At 41.7% G+C, this 16,318-nt stretch overlaps 1 protein-coding gene and 1 long non-coding RNA gene across 17 annotated transcripts in view; one reads left to right on the top strand and one right to left on the bottom strand.

Annotated features, from left to right (window-relative positions):
* Positions 1 to 7,519, bottom strand: part of Fcrl5 (Fc receptor-like 5) — a 31,947-nt gene extending 24,428 nt beyond the window's left edge. For 4 of the 15 annotated variants that reach the window (XM_087633406.1, XM_087633424.1, XM_087633398.1 and 1 more), the window contains exons 1-3: positions 6,999 to 7,222; positions 2,327 to 2,347; positions 710 to 958 (exon numbers count right to left, since the gene is read on the bottom strand). In XM_087633406.1, coding sequence (XP_087489532.1) covers positions 710 to 958; positions 2,327 to 2,347; positions 6,999 to 7,062 — 334 coding nt within the window. In that variant the 5' untranslated portion in view covers positions 7,063 to 7,222. The other 11 variants (XR_015668698.1, XM_087633393.1, XM_087633362.1 and 8 more) reach the window with 8 other exon arrangements.
* Positions 7,520 to 11,040: 3,521 nt separating this feature from the next.
* LOC108350053 (uncharacterized) overlaps positions 11,041 to 16,318 on the top strand; it is a 54,090-nt gene continuing 48,812 nt past the window's right edge. The window contains exons 1-2 of one of the 2 annotated variants that reach the window (XR_015676165.1): positions 11,041 to 11,112; positions 14,895 to 14,946. This is a non-coding gene — a long non-coding RNA (uncharacterized LOC108350053). The remainder of the gene's footprint in view (positions 11,113 to 14,894; positions 14,947 to 16,318) is intronic. The other variant, XR_015676150.1, reaches the window with a different exon arrangement.

The raw sequence follows: 16,318 nt of genomic DNA, 5'->3' as shown, positions 1-16,318 counted from the left end.
TGCCTCCCTCCTTTTCTTCCCCTCCTCCCCCTCCCCACCTTTTCTCCCCCTTTCTCTCTTTCATATCTATAAAAATCAATCCGTTTATTTCTATCTATCTAATATTCACACACACACACACACACACACACACACACACACACACACACACGAGACAGTCCTTATGCTACTTACTATTCCTAATAAACAAAATGGGTTCAAGAAGCATTCAAATAAATTGCTTCTCAAATGTCACTTACATGAGCAGTTTATAAACACTACATAATCATGGGGCCCAATAATCTCAATACTTGAGTCTGTAAATACAGGGGAGCTCCCAAGTCTTTGTGTGGTCACCAAGCTGCCCAAGCTTTTGGATTCATGCTAGACTTCAGGGACCACAGGGACAGGAGTGAGTATATTTAGAACTAGAACTCGGTTAGCTGTTGGTGACAGCTATGACCTTCTGTATGCACTAGTTGAAGTCACTGCCTACTAAGCTGAATAGACTTTATTGAGATTATTTAAATTTTATTAATTTTTATGTTTAAATTTAAGCTAATTCTGTGCCATATCTGGGTCTCCATAGGGATTTTTAATCTCTCTGTAACCGTAGCATGAAGTAGAATGGTTTGTTCATGAGTGGTTTGTGGTAAGTAGTAATTAAATCTATGGGGAAAATTGGACAGAGATGGTATCCAAAGCTTTAGTTCTTTGACTTCCATCTCACCTTGACGAAAGTCTAAGTGCACGTGCATGCTTGGAAGGAAGTTGTCGGCTTGGCACCAGTACTCTCCGGACTCACGGACCTCTAAGGTAGATGTGCTTCGTAATTGCCTCTGTGTTTTATTTTTCCGGTACCATTTTGTTTTCTGGGGTAAGTAGAAGCCAAATCCATAACAAAACAAAGTGACTTTCTCTCCTTGAAAGAAAGTGGTCCATGGAGGCTGAAGGTAAACCACAGACTGGAGTACAGCTTCTGAGGAGGAGAGAAAATGAGTCTGTAGCAGAGGTCCCACAGTCCCACAGTTTCTGATCCAGAAGAGCCGGGGGCCCTGCATGTGTGCGCACGTGCATGCACATAGACACACAGACACACAGACACACAGACACACAGACACATAGACAGACAGACAGACAGACAGACAGACAGACACACACACACACACACACACAGAGAGAGAGAGAGAGAGAGAGAGAGAGAGAGAGAGAGAGAGAGAGAGAGAGAGAGAGAGAGAGACAGAGACACCTGGCTTTGGACAGTTCCCAAGAACACAGTGTTCCTTCCCTGTCCCGTCTCACCTGTCCCATGTCCATGTCTATCCCGCCCTCTGTGTCCTCCTGTGTCACCTGTGGACAGTCACCTGCTGATCCTCAGGGGGACTAGGTACTCACATGACTGGGTGGATAGCTATGAGGAGATGGGGAAAACTTCTTGATATGACTTTGGATCCTCAAATATCCAAGACCCTTCTGACCCAGGAAATTGGTAATGAGGCAGGACTGAGAAAAATGTGTGATAACTCCTCTTTGCTTTCATGTTAACTTGCCACAAATTAGAATCCCCCAAGTAGGGAAATTTACCTGAAGAGCTGTCTGGACTGTCTTGGTTGATGTAAGAAGCTCCAGTTTGATTGTGGGCAGCACTCTTGGAGAAGGAAGGTTCTCCCGCCCTTGCTCTCCTAGCCCTCCTTCTGAATTCATCTGCCCTGTAGCTGCTGCAGCTATTTCTATCACTGATAGGAGAGCCAGCATTCCAAGCTTCTGTCATGGACTGGGGACCAGAAGCTCCAGGAATCATCTAGACTTTGAATGCCAGATTGGGGCCTACTAAGGCACCCTGCCTTGTGGATTGAATAAATCACCAGTCACCTTACTCTAGTGAGAGACAGCTATTCTAGGACCTACTCTAACTGGGTGACTTATGAGTTCTTAGCTTCTTGGGTGTGATTTAGCTTCTGTTGCTATTTTAATGAGTTCTGCGATATATATTATATATAATATATGTATATTATATATACATTGGCATCTCTAATGTTTTACAGTTTGCCTACTTGATGGACTGTGAGTGAGCTCTTCACATTTACCACAGAGACAAAGGTGATTTTTCATTGCTTAGTGGAGTCCATTGTCAATAAGATTCAATTCAGGACCTCAGAAAGACCCAGGCAGTCTGTGCATTCATCTAACCTAGGAAGTGCTGGAGGGCAGCATGCAGTTGCTTTGGCTTGGAGCCATACCAGGGGGCTAGCCCTCACCTTCAAGTTCCTGTTGGTCTGAGTAGAGAATTTTTGACTTTAGGGGGAAACTCTTACCAAGGACTCCCAAAGCGGAAGAAAGGACTCACCATGTTGTCCATTGACAGGGGCTAGAAAACAAACAAACAAATAAACACTAAGAGTTAGAGATGAGGGTTCAGAGTACAGACTTTTTTTTCCTATTCAGAAAGATAATGTTTCTATACCCATTTTACAAATTACTTCTCTTTAAAAATTCATTTGTAGAAATGTTGACAATTGTCAAATGTTTACTGCAGGAAGACATTGCCCATGAACTTTAAAGATAAAGTTTAAAATGTTACTTTCTGACAAAAAAGTATAATCCTAGAGGGAGGTAAGTAACAATAGTAAGACACATAGGCTAGCTCGCTCAATGTGTAGTGTGTAGTGTGTAGTGTGTAGTGTGTGTGTGTGTGTGTGTGTGTGTGTGTGCTGAAGAGGTGGGTATACCATGGATGATACTTGAAGGAAATTATGACCAAGAACACAGGAATGTTCCAAGTGAAGGCTAATGCCATGCCTGGCCTGAAAGTACAGAGAGAGGGTGATCAAGGCGAGAAGGGCACAGGAGTAAAGGAATGACATTGGTGTCTCCAAGTAGAATGAGCAGCTCTGGAGGGTGAGGAGTACTGGGAGAGACATGGTCGGGGAAGAGTGGGAGAGCATTCTTTTCTTATAGAAGCCATGGGGAAACTATAGGAAGAGTCCAAGGAGTGCGGTGAAGTCAGAACTTGAGGCTTTGATGGAATATTCTGGCAGAGAGAAGTCTTCCATGGAGAAGATGGGAAATATCCCAGAACGGTGATGGCAAAGGTTAACTTTCTTCAATGCGTTTATCCAGGATTATCTGAATTGTGTGTGTGCTGGCTGCTCGTTCATGAAGCCTGCTCTAGACTGCAAGGCCTGCTCTTCAATGGGAGTGCTCTAAGCTTTCTTGAGCAATGAATCAGTTAAAAAATAAAACCCTCCCAAAAACCCAGAAAGGTAAAAACCCTAGGGTTGTAATGGTAGACATAGGTCAGGTTGGAGAAATGAGTAATAAGGAGAGGAAGTAGGCAGAGCTCAGCAGGGTTTTTAATTTATAAATTATCCAGAGAAAGGGTGGATTTTCTTTTTACTTAAAAGAAATTTCTAGAATGCCAGCCATTTGCTGGGAAACGCAGTAATGATCAGCTGTGAGTGAGGGACACGTCATTCCTGTCCATTGGAAATGACAGAAGAGCAGTTTAGAGCCAAGTATTTTTTTTTAAGTTGGATCAAATAATTAGTCACTGTTACCTACATATCATGGTTATCACAGCTTTTGTATTTGAGGGTTTCTACTTGGTATGCATTTGCGCGTCATTCCATGTAATCTTGTCAGAAACACTCTAACCTAAGTTCCAAATCAGACACAAGGAAGCCGATTAAACTTGAAATGAAAACCAAAACTGCTTTGAGATTTCATCTTATACCTGTCAGAACGGCTAAGATCAATAACTCAGTTGGCAGTTCATGCTGTCAAGGATATTGAATAAGCAGAAGACTCCTCCTCCGTTGCTGGTCGGAGTGCAAACAGCCACTATGGAAATTAGTGTGGCAGTTCCTCAGGAAGATGGGATTTGATCTACCATAAGATCAAGTTACACTCCTCTTGGGCATATTCAAAGGACGCTTGAGTGTACCACAAAGACACTCGCTCAGCTATATTTACTGCTGCTCTAGTCATAATAGAAAACAATCTAGATGTCTCTCAACAGAAGAATGAATTAAGAAACTGCGGTACATTTACACAGCGGAGTATTACTCAGCCATTAAAAATGTAAACAAAACAAAACAAAAAACAAAAACACAGCAAAAAAACAGCCCTACATTGTGGATTTGCAGTCAAATGGAGGGAACTAGAAAAGATCATTCTGAGTGAGGTAACCCAGACCCAGGAAGACAGATATGGTATGCACTCACTAATATGTGGATAACCAAGTTATAATCCCTAGAACCACAGAGGGTAGGTATAGAGGATAAGAGACTAGAGGGAACAGATAGATCTCATCAGGAAAGGGAAATAGAATATATAATTTTGTATGGATAGAGAGAGGCTGGAATGGAGGATCACATGGGGAGGGAGTTGAGTGAGGGAACACAGGGAGGGACAGCTTGAGGGATAGTATGGAAACTTAATACAGTAGAAACTTCCTAAAATATATACATATATGGAAGAGGTCTAAATGAAAGCATCAAATAATGGGGAGACAGTGTCCCATGGGCCATCTCTTGTCACCAAGTAAAGCTTCCAATATTGGAACTGGGTAACATCTATTGGAGTTGTTGGCCAAAGGGATCTCATGGGAAGCCTCAAACACCCCAGACTGTTGAGAAGATTATAGTTTGCTCTTCACAAACCGGCATCAAGGTCCCATTGATGAAGAAAACACCCATACAACTCACTGAACATGGAAAAGTTGAACTGATACCTACACAAAGCCTTTACTCCTATTCTTGGTTATAGGTAGGTACTCTGCACACTACAAAACATGAATCAGTCCAGCCACAAACCTTCTGATCTACGATAGTGTCCTGCCTGCAAGATGTGCTAGGGCAATGGTGGCACAGAACTTGTGGGAGTGACCAACCGGTAAGTGATTGGACTTAAAGTTCACTCGCCGTTAAAGTTCACTCGCCGAGATGGAACCCATACCTGACACTGCTTGGGTGACTAAGAATCAGAGACTAGATAGCCCAGAGATTGAAAACCAAGTGGCACTAGTGTTAAAAACAAAATAGAAATGTAGTGACTGGCTGCTAATGATAGTCTGCTGTACTCGTAGATCAGTGCATTGTTCAGTTATCATCAGAGAAGTTTGCTCCTGCAGTAGATGGGAACAAAACCAGAGACCCACAGCCTGACATGAGAGAGAGAGAGAGAGAGAGAGAGAGAGAGAGAGAGAGAGAGAGAGAGAAGGATTTCTCCATCAAATTCTGAAGGAAAGGAAGCAGAAAGAGTGTGAGAGCCACTGGGGATCCAGTGGGGATGGAGGACACCAAGAAAATAAGGCCCTCTAAACATAAGCAGAAGTCATTGGAACTCAGAGACTGAGGCAGCAAGCACAGGGTCTGCATGGATCTGCACCAGGCTCTCTGAGTATATATTATGGCTTCCAGTTTAGTGGGTTTTTTTTTATCTTTATTAACTTGAGTATTTCTTATTTACATTTCGATTGTTATTCCCCTTCCCGGTTTCTGGGCCAACATCCCCCTAGCTGCTCCCCCTCCCCTTCTATCTGGGCTTCCCCTCCCCATCCTCCCCCCATTACCACCCTCCCCCCAACAATCACGTTCACTAGGTGTTCAGTCTTGGCAGGACCAAGGGTTTTCCCCTTCAGTTTAGTGTTTTTAATGGGACTCCTAAGACTGAGAATAAGTGGGTCTGATTCTTGTGCCTACTGTTAGACGCTTTTCCTTTGTTGGTTTGTTTTGTTCAACTTCAATAGTGATAGTTTTTGTCTTATCTTACTATATTTTGTTATATCTATTTTTTGCTATTATCTTTTAGAAGCCCATTGCTTTCTATTGAGAGTCAAAATGAGAGTGCATTCTCATGATAGGGGAGGTAAGGAGGAACTGAGAAGAGTAGAGGGACGGAAGACATAACCAGGATATATTATGTGAGAAGAGAATCTATTTTCAATAAAGAACAAAGAAAGGAAGGAAGGAAAGAAAGAAGGAAGGTGGTTAAGTGGCTAATAGGTGGTAACACAGATTTGAATCCAAACTCTAACCTTAGCCCACAGTGCACCATATTGACACCTTTCTCTCCTCTTCTGTCCTGTCCTGTCCTCTCTTCCCCTCCCTTTCCCTTCCCTCCTCTCCCTGGCTTCTTAAGTACCATGTTCAGATGTGCTTCTGCTTCTGGTGGGCCTTGCCCCATCTGCTGCTTACTCCTCAAGTTTCAGGAGCTATTTATCAGCTGACTTGTATGTAGATAATGATCTGTCTGTGCCGTCCACTGGGATTTTTTTTTTTTACTAGAATTGTGTTTCCCAGCTGTTTCTTGTACACTGGCTTTGCTGAGACCTCTTCTGTAGCTGACCTTCGTAGACACAAAACAGCCCATCATCCTCAGCATTGCATACAATGCTGTTCGTAGACGGCTCTTTGATTTTTTTTAATAGATGGACCCACATTTAATTCTAAAAATTAGTTCTAAAAATTAGAAACACTTTGCAGGCACGAGCTGACAGAAATGTACACATATCCACGGGCAGTGGCATAGCCACTGCTGCAGCTACCTCTCCTTTCTGATTTCCCTACTTGTCTTATGGCGCCCAGTCCTGCTCATGACTTTCACTAATGCGCAAAAAGAGCTATCCTCGATGCAGATCCCTCGTTATCTTAGGTACAAGATCACGGTCTAGCCTGTCCACAAAGGATTAAAATATAGTTCTCATCTGAATAAGAGATTATGAACAAGCAAGTGTGATTCACTTTGTATGCTTTGTAAAGTATTGTTAAAGAAATAAAAGAAAGCGAAACTCTATTGCTATTGTTACAGTTTCTTTCTGTCAATTGAAGGATTTTTTTTTCAACCTGTGACTCCATTCTTTGGGCTCAGGAGAGGAAATTCTGAGCTGTTCAGTAAAGTTGGGGAACATAGTCTGGCATGGGGAAAGTGAGGAGCTGAAAGTCAAGAGAGGACCAGACCCATGGTGGAGAGGGATGTTGCCTTACCCGCTCTATCCCCATATTAAGCCATCTACTCACTCACAACCAGGAGAGTCAGCCACAGCTGTGTGAACGCCACACCGCATGAGAAGGAACCGGGCATTTGCTCAGAGGTCGTGCTTCCCTCCTGCTCTTGCTTGCACCGCAGTCAGTAACAGCTCCAAGGAGAAATCTGGGAAACTGCTCTTCTTAAACAGTTGAGTGTATCTAGAATCAGAAACAGGAAGTAGGGGCACCTGTATTCAACTGTTAATTAGTTTCGTGCCCTACAGCCAAAGTGAAAACTTTGGGGTTTTAAAAATCACATGCTCTCAACACCACATTTTGATGTTGGGGAAAATACCTCAAGGAAATGTTGAGAAGATGGTTCTATAAAAGATGTCTGTCATTTGTCACTGTCTGAGCACATAAGCGTCATACATAATCATGGCTATGGGATTGTACACTAACACCATTAATGGAGAGGCTAAACTATGCAGACGCAAAGGGCGAGACCACCTCAGCTGCTGGGAGAGAGAAAATGAGGTGGAGCAGAGGTCAGAAATGGAGTGTGTGTGTATGAAAAACTCTCAGGGTGATACTCCCCCTAGGGAATGTACTAAATCAGCAGTTATAGTTGAGAAATCAAGGGGGAAATAGGCATTCCATTTTATCTTTCTCTTATTTCCCCCTTTTAAATTACGATGTGAGTGGATTGCTTTTAATTTTAAATCTAATTTTTTAAAAGTAGAGTTTCTATCCTGACAATGTGTCAACAAAATCCCCTGTAATGAGAAATGATGTTTTCTTTCTTACAGAGACCGCTTTTCCCATAGTTTCTTTCTGGACTCAGACCTGGGTCTTCCCAAAGAGATATTTCATTTCATACATATCAGTGTCTCGGGTATTTATGCCATATCAACATCACTGTGCCCTGAGGAATACACACAGAAATAAGCAGATTAATCTGTCACAGCTCGGGAGGAGACTCTCAAAAGGAAGCAGGTAAAATGCTTTTGGAGCTGAGACAGACAGCATGGCTGTGAGTATTCCGCATGTCTCCTGTGGATATGCGTACACATTTCTACTGGACACGCACTTGGGGCGGGATTCCTGATTACCCAGCAGGCAATACTGTGTCTAGTTCAGAAAGTGATGCTTGACTGACTTTCTGGTCGGACTGAGTCAGTGGGAGCACCACCATGCAGCAGCAGGTATGTGCTCACCTTGTACATTTTATTCATTTCCATGGATTTTGAGATTCTCACTTTTTCATATTATATGGCTAATTGATTTTTAAAAGAGATCTTACTGTATCCACTGGAATCCACTCCGTAGACTGGGCTGGCTTTTTAACTCAGTTATTTGCCAAGTCCTGAGATGAGAGGTGTTGTACCTAGCACATGGTTTAAATGGTATGTTAAATAACTTACCTTAAAATGGGAAATGTTTGTTCAAATCCCTCATCTTTCTCATCCCGTTTTGTAGTTCTTTAAATTCTGGAGGTAAGTTTTTGGACACATTTGTGAGACATATTTTCTTACTCTGGGTCCCCTTCTTGGTCATGGCTATTGCCTTCTTATGAAGTATTATTTCAGATTTGGTACAGAAGAATTTAGTCATCCTTCCATTTATGGCTAGGGATTTTTTTACAACCCCTGCAGAAACTGTGTATACTCCAAGGTCATGAGAGTATTCTCAGCTTGTCTCTGGATATCTATAATACCGTGATAGCTAATGTCTGTGTGTATCTTAAGTGAACATGTTTTTATATTTAGTGCAGAGGATTTACACCACAGCCTCACATGGGATCACATAACTGGTTGTGGGGATTGTGAGAACTCTGGCAACAGCAAATGTTTTTGAATGTATACGGACTCCAAATCAACCCAAAATGAAACACATGTAACGAATACAGAGCAATTCTGTCAGTGGTTGCCCCTGCTGCATGATGGGACTTCACTGTGGCCTTGGTACTGAGCATACAACCTGTGTGTTTTACAATGTGTATGCTACCACTCCACCCAGCACCAAGATCTCTCTCCGAAGCTCAGACTTTTTATATATTATAAGCTTCTGCATTCTTACTGTACATATAATGGTTTAATTATTGAAAATAAAGGCTGAGCATTTTCCTACCAACTTTCCTTAGCATGTGTCAGATTAGCACATATTTGGATTGTACTATGTTGGCAAAATGGCTCTGAAGAGAGAGGTGTTTATGGTCAGTCTGAATAGCTGAACTTGATTCCTGAAACCCACAGAGTGGGAGGAGGGTGCCAATCCCTGCTGGTCTCCCTCTGTATGGTCATGGCCCCCCCAGAAGTAAATATATGTTTTTAAAATGGCTGCTTGAGTTGTGATTCATTGAATGAATTTCTGCTTTGAATCAGTACAGGATTTCCAGTTTCTAAAATGGCACCAAAATACCCCTGACATTTTGAACATCACAGTTATGTGAAGCAGTGTTCTCTACAGCGATGATTATAAAATTATTAACAAGCTCTGAAGAAATATTGAATTTGTGTGAACATTCAGCCAAGAGGTAATTCTTCATGTAAAACAAACACTCCCATATCATCACTTACAAATTCTCTTTCATCTTTAGTAAATGGTAAAATAATATGTATATAAAAGAACTGTTTAAAAATAAATTTCTTTATGACTTATTACCAATAAATGCTTGATATATGTATACTTGGTTGATGCACCCACTATCTGGGGTAATGAGTAGATAAAGCTTAAGAAACCCTGATTGGGACACTTTATGCAGCTGGACTCGCAGAAATTTGGTTCATTCTACAACCTGGGTTCTTTTAAATTTATTGCATGCACAAGTCCATTGCCTGGGAATACTGACAATTCTATTGTTACTTTTAAAACACTTAGATCCCATTTCCCTCTGACTATCACCTTGAGGTTGAACTTCAGCCTGGTGTTGAGGTAGTGGCATACTCTTGGTCTCACAGGGAAAGCACTTAGTATCCCACCTTAAATACGATGTTTTCTGGGAGTATTGTTGGGAGATACTCTTGATTGACTTGACTAAGGTTCCTTCTGTACTGAGTTCAGTTACAGTTTTCTTCAAAAGAGGATGTTGAGTGTATTAGTTAACTGTCGGATTGGGTTTGGCGGAAGCAACTTGGAAATAAAAGAAACAGACATTTCCAGAAGCAGAACTGTTTCTTCAGTCAGAACAACTGAAGACCCACAGTCTATGTGGGAGTAGGGACTGTGTACAAGTGGCACAGGAGTTTTAAAGGGCAGGAAAGGGCTGCAGGTCAGTTCTGGGGCAGTCTCGAGATACTGGACGTCCGCTCCTATCAGTGGACTAACAGCCCATAGATGTTATCAGTCAACTTTCCCATCCAGAGCTTCTCATCAACCTGAGGCTTTTAAATCAGTAACCTTTCTCCTTGCTGAGACTAGACACCCAACAGAAGCAAGCTCATGGCAGAGAGGTTAAGTGGCTGCATGTCTTGTGGGGGAGCTGGATGGCCTTGGCCTGGCAGACACGGATTACTGCAGTGGCGCGTTTGGGTAGCAGAGAGCTTCACTGTGCGGTTCTGGGTTACAGTCCTCAAAGATCTGAGCCACAAGTGACTCACCTCCCTCAGCCGTGTCACCCATATCAAAGGTTTCCACACCCTGGGGATAAATGTCCGAAGACCCAGGTTGGTGAGGGGCATTTCACATTCAGAGCACAGCATTTCGATGAATGTTTTCCATCACATTAAGGACATAGACTTCTATTTTTTAGTTCACTAAGAGTTTGTCCTAAATAATAGAAATTGTGTTTTTGTTAACATCAGTTTTGCATTTATGTTATGACTACATGATTCTCTCTCTCTCTCTCTCTCTCTCTCTCTCCCTCTCTCTCTCTCTCTCTCCATTTCTCCCTTCCTTCCTCTCCCTCTCTCTCTTTGTCAATATGCCAAATTACAATGATAATTGAAAATGTGAGGTCAAGTCTGTACTCAGCTTGTCTGTGATATGTGTCTATTGACCTTGGCTTCTAAGTTTGGTTTTGGGTTTTGGCATTTGTGTCCGCAAGAAAGACAAACCTGCAATTCTTTATTATCTGTATCAAAATTATAGCAGCCTCATAAATCAGGGTGTTTTTTTTTTTTGCATTCTTTTGAAGAGTTTTTGTAAAGCGAGTGTTGCTTATCCCGTAAGTATTTGGATGGTTTTACTATTTAAGTTAACTAGCATTTTATTTTCTTGATGTGGCGTTAGGAAGATAATTTATTACAGACTGAATCTTGAAAGTAATATGGGTTTATTCAGATACTTTATTTCTTTTTGTGTAGGTTTGGTAAATTGTGTTCTTCCCGGAGTTTGCTCGATTATGTTTCCAAATCGCAACGTAGTTTACACTGTCCCGCAGTGTCCCCAGTGTCTGTGATGTCTGCAGCATCTCACAGGACACAGCAAGGATCCTCCTCTCCTTTCCTAGTTGATAATCATGTCTGCTAAAAAGAAATCTCCTTTGCCTCTTATCTGTCTCTGTAGGGACTCATGTATGGAGTTAGCTCCCTCAAAGAACCTTTGACTTTGTAGGTTTGCTATACTGTGTTTCTGTTTTCTGTTTCATTATTTTCTGATCTTTGTTGTTTTCTTAATTCTTCCTTTTAAAATTTAATTTGTGTTTGAAGAACTTCATATAGAGACATTTATGTCCTTGTTTTTAAATTCATTTTTTTCTAAAATATATGTTTATGCTATACATTTCGTCTAAGTGTGGCTTGAAACTGCAACATCTGTTTTGACATGTTGTAAGGGGAGGTTCTGTTGCTAAGGCTATTTCCCCAATTGGCTCTTGATTTGTCAATAAAGAAGGCCGGAGGCCAATTGCTGGGCAGAGGGGTACAATTAGGACTTCCTGGCTCTGGGAGGAAAAGGGAGAGGCAAGGAAAGAAAGAGGCTTTTTCTACCATGCTTTGGAGGAAGAAGGACACAGCTATCATGTAAAGCCTCAGGGCTTGCAGCCTCTGCTATGAGCAGGTGGTCAACGATGTTTGGCAGGGGCTGGTGGAACAAGCCACTAAGTTTAGGGCAGGAGGAGAAACAGAGATAATAAATTAGTAAAGGCATGCATTTCCAGGCAGGAGTTATCTGTGGCCAGCAATTATGCCATGGAAGGCAAGTTGTAAAGTGACAAGCTGTGTGTGTGTGTGTGTGTGTGTGTGTGTGTGTGTGTGTGTGTGTGTGTGTTTTATCCACGGATGTAAGGGTCTCAGGTAGGGGCTGGAGAGATGGCTCAGCGGTTCAGAGCACTGACTGCTCTTCCAGAGGTCCTGAGTTCAATTCCCAGCAACCGCATGCTGGCTTACAACCATCTGTAATGGGATCTGATGCCCCTTCTGGTGTGTCTGAGGGCAGTAATAATGTGCTCACATACATAAAATCAAGGGTCTCAGGTTAGGCCTGGGGGAGGATCCAGAGCTAGTCTGGGTGGAACAAAAGGGAGCCTTGAGGGCTGATAGCATAGCTGCGGCCCTGGGGAAAGGCCTGTCTTTTAAAACTACATGCAACAACATGTCATACTTCTATGGTCATTGTCTTCAAAATATTTAAATTTCATTCAGATTTCCTTTATGGTCAATGGTATAATTTGAAGCATATTGCTATAATTTAAAACTCTTGGAAAAAATTTTCTTTTGTTATTGATCTCTAGTTCAATTCTACTGTGTTCTGAGAACACATTTTACAGTTTCAGTTTATAAATTTATTGAAGCTTGCTTTATAGACTAGCACAAGCCAGATTTCCTAAACATTCTGTATTTTCATTAGTAGAAAAATGGATTAAGTATTGGTGCTGAATTTTATTGTCAATCATATTATCCTCTATTGTGTATAGCAGTTCAAATATCCTGTTCTCAGTTTTTTTTCTAATCAATTAGTGAGAAAATTATGGTAAAATTTCTCACCATAATTGTGAGTTATACCTCTTTTTTTTGTTTTGTTTTAAAATTTGGAGTTATTTTGTGAAATGTGCCAACACTTAAAATAGTTATCTTTCCTCAAGGTTCAATTTGTCCTTTTTGTTGTTTATTTATTTATTTTTTAATTTTTTTATTAGATATATTTCTTCACTTACATTTCAAATGTTATTCCCCTTCCCGGTTTCCTGTCCATAAGCCCCCATCCCTCCCCCTTCCCCTCCCCCATGCAGGTATTCCTCCTATACATCCCCCTTATTGCTCCCCCATATCCCCTGCACTGGGGGTTGAACCTTGGCAGGACCAAGGGCTTCCCCTTCCACTGGTGCCCCAACAAGGCTATTCTCTGCTACATATGCAGCTGGAGCCCTGGGTCAGTCCATGTATAGTCTTTTGTTGTTTATTTTTGAGATTATAATTTAATTAAAACCTTTCTCTCTTCCCTTTCCTCCCTCAAAACCCACCCATATACACTTCCCCACTCTCCTTTAAACTCATGCTTTCTTTATTGTTATCGCATGCATATATGTATTTGCATATACATAAACATTCCTAAGTGTAGCATGTCGAGTCCTTATAATGTCACTTATATGCATGTTTTCAGGGCTGATCATTTAGCACAGGACAACCAATTAGTGTGCGCCTCCCTGGGGCGGGCCACCTGCTCCACCCAAGCTTTACTCAGTTGCCTGTAGTCCTTTGTGTTGGGTTGAGGCCTTCTGAGCCTTTCTCATTTATCAGGCATGACTATCGGTATCGTCTTTGTTCAGATCACGCGTGGGTAGTCAAATTCATGAGACTTTCCAGATGCAGCTTCTGACATTAGTAGGAGACACAATCAACAGCAAGGCCCCCGATCCTCTGGCTCTTACGATCTTTCTGCCCCAGTTTTGGACATTTCTTTGAGAATTTAGGTGTGGGGTGTTTTGCAGATGTATTCACTGGGACTGGGCTCCAAAAATGTTGCATTTTGATTGGTCGTGGTTTTCAGTAGAGATCTCCATCTGTTGCAAAGAGAAGTTTCCTTGATGGGGAAAGACTACACTTAACCATGGGTATAAAAGACAAACAGTTAAAGGTCAGTGGAGGGATTGTGTTGGTTAGTAAATTAGTGGTTGGAGATTCCCATCCAAGAACCATGATTTCACCTGCATTGAGTGGCGAGCTGGGGTTTTCAGTACCAGGCATGGTATTCTTCTTGTTGACTACATCTCCAGTCCAATGACAGAGCTGTTGACCACTGCCAACACATGAGTGCCAATGCTATGTCCATAGGATATTGTGCCAGGCTGGTCACAGCTGAATGGGACTGCTGGTTGCCTTCCACCTTTGGAAGTTTGCACAGTGCTTTCTGATACCATGAATGCTAAGTCTCAGAGACGGGGCATTCAGGTTAGTCACAGCTCAAGCCCTGTATCTGAAGAAAGTCATTTCTTCAGCAATAGGAACTTAAATTCTACCTCTGGGGCGGGGGCAACCAAAGGTAATAGCAATAGGCTGTACATCTTGGGAATCTCTTCGATAGCCCTGGACAAGAGAGGGCTCGTCATGTCGTATAATGGGGGTTTTGTTAGATGGTCTTTGGGTCTTGGAGGGAGCAACCTCAGCCCAGATGAGAAAAATTTATTAAAACTATACATGTATAGTTATACACTTAACTATGTGAATTATAGGGTTTTATTTTTTAGGTAAGAGTTGTGGCTTTTTCAGACATCCATATTGCTATTTTACCTACCCCTTCCCCTTCCCTAAGATCCCTTTCCCATTTCCATGATCTACTTGCTAATACCCTGTTGTTTATTCCCCTCTGTTGCATCCTGATGCCTCCTATCCTGGCAAAGTTTTCCTCTCCTGGCTTCTGCAATTGCTATGGGCTCTGGACTCACCTCTGAGTATTAGGAGCTTCCAGGAAGAGGGAACATTTGTAGGGGCAGGATTATCTCACCCAGCATGATCTTTTCTAGTTCCACAGACTTACCTGTAGAATTCATGGTTTCATTTTTATTTACAGATGGATAGTGTTTCCTAGTGCATTGTACCTCATTCTTGTCACCCACTCATCAGTAAGTACGGGTAGCTTCCATCTCCTATCTATTGAGTAGCAACGAGCACGAAGGGGCAAACATCTGTGACATAGGATGGTGGTATAGCTGGGTCATAGGGTAGACTTATTGTTAGCTTTTGAGAAGTCTCTACATTGATTTTGGGAGTAGCTGTCCTGGTGTGCAGCCATACCGACAGTGAGTGAGGGGCACCAACCAGCATAATCCTTCCAAATAACTGTTTCTCCTGTGTCCTCTCCAGCATTCGCTGTCAGTTGTTCATCCCTCCTTGCTGTTCTGACTGGGGTTAGATAAAATCTCAAACTTGTTTTGGCTTGCATTTCACTGATTGCTAGAGATGATGAACATTTTTTTTTCTTTTGAAACTTCTCTTTCTATGTCCCAAGTCCATTATTTTTTTTTGGAATGGGTCATTCATTTTTTAAAAAATCTTTCTTTTTCTTAGTTATTTGTCTATTCTGGATATTAATCCTCCATCAGATATACAGCTGGCAAAGACTCTCTCCCATTCTCTGGGGTCACTCAGTTGATTGGGTCTTTAGCTGTGCGGATCCTTTTTAGTTTCATGAAGTCCTGAGTGTTAGTCATTGGCCTTACTTTCTGAGCAAGTGGGGTCCTATTTAGGAAGACCTTCCCTACACCTACATCATGTAGGTGCTGCCTGTTTTCTTCCAGCAGCTTCAGTGTTGGAGATTTCACGTTTTGGTCTTGGATCCATTTGCCATTAGTTTTAATGCAGTTTTATTTTTCCACGTGTGACATTCAGTTTCCCCAGCACTATTTGTGAAGATGCTGTCTTTTCTCCAGCTTATGTTTTTGGCTTCTTTGTCAATTACAAGTAATGGGAACTCGTGTTTATGACTTTGATTTGGTATGTATCTGGTTTTATGACAGTACTATAGTGTTTTACTACTTTGGCTCTAGAATATATCTTAAGATCTGGAATGGTAATCCCCCCAGCATTATTCTTTTTGGCCAGGAATGTTTTGTCTGTCTGAGGTCTTTTATTGTTCCATATAAATTTTAGGACATTTTTTTTCCTTCTTTTCTATGTGAAGAGTGAGATGGGATTTGGATTTGGATTGCCTTGAATCTGTAAATAGCTTCGGTAAAATGGCCATTTTTCATAATGTTAATTCTACCACTCCATGAGTATGAGATGTCTTTCCACTGTCTTTCCTCATCTTTCTTGGGAGTTCTAACGTTGTTTTCATCATAGAGCTCCTTCCCTCCCTTGGTTTATTCTTACTGTTTTATTTTCTTTGAGCTACTGTGGATTGAAGTGTGTCCATGATCTTCCTCTTTGTATGTTTGTTGTTGCCTTATAAAAAAAAAGCTATTAATTTGTGCAAGTTGACTCTGTATACTGTCA

Source organism: Rattus norvegicus, chromosome 2, assembly GCF_021556685.1.
Source record: "Rattus norvegicus strain SHRSP/BbbUtx chromosome 2, alternate assembly SHRSP_T2T, whole genome shotgun sequence".
NCBI lineage: Eukaryota > Metazoa > Chordata > Mammalia > Rodentia > Muridae > Rattus > Rattus norvegicus.
The sequence above is the reverse complement of the archived record's forward strand: the minus strand, read 5'-3'. Positions and strand labels throughout refer to the sequence as shown.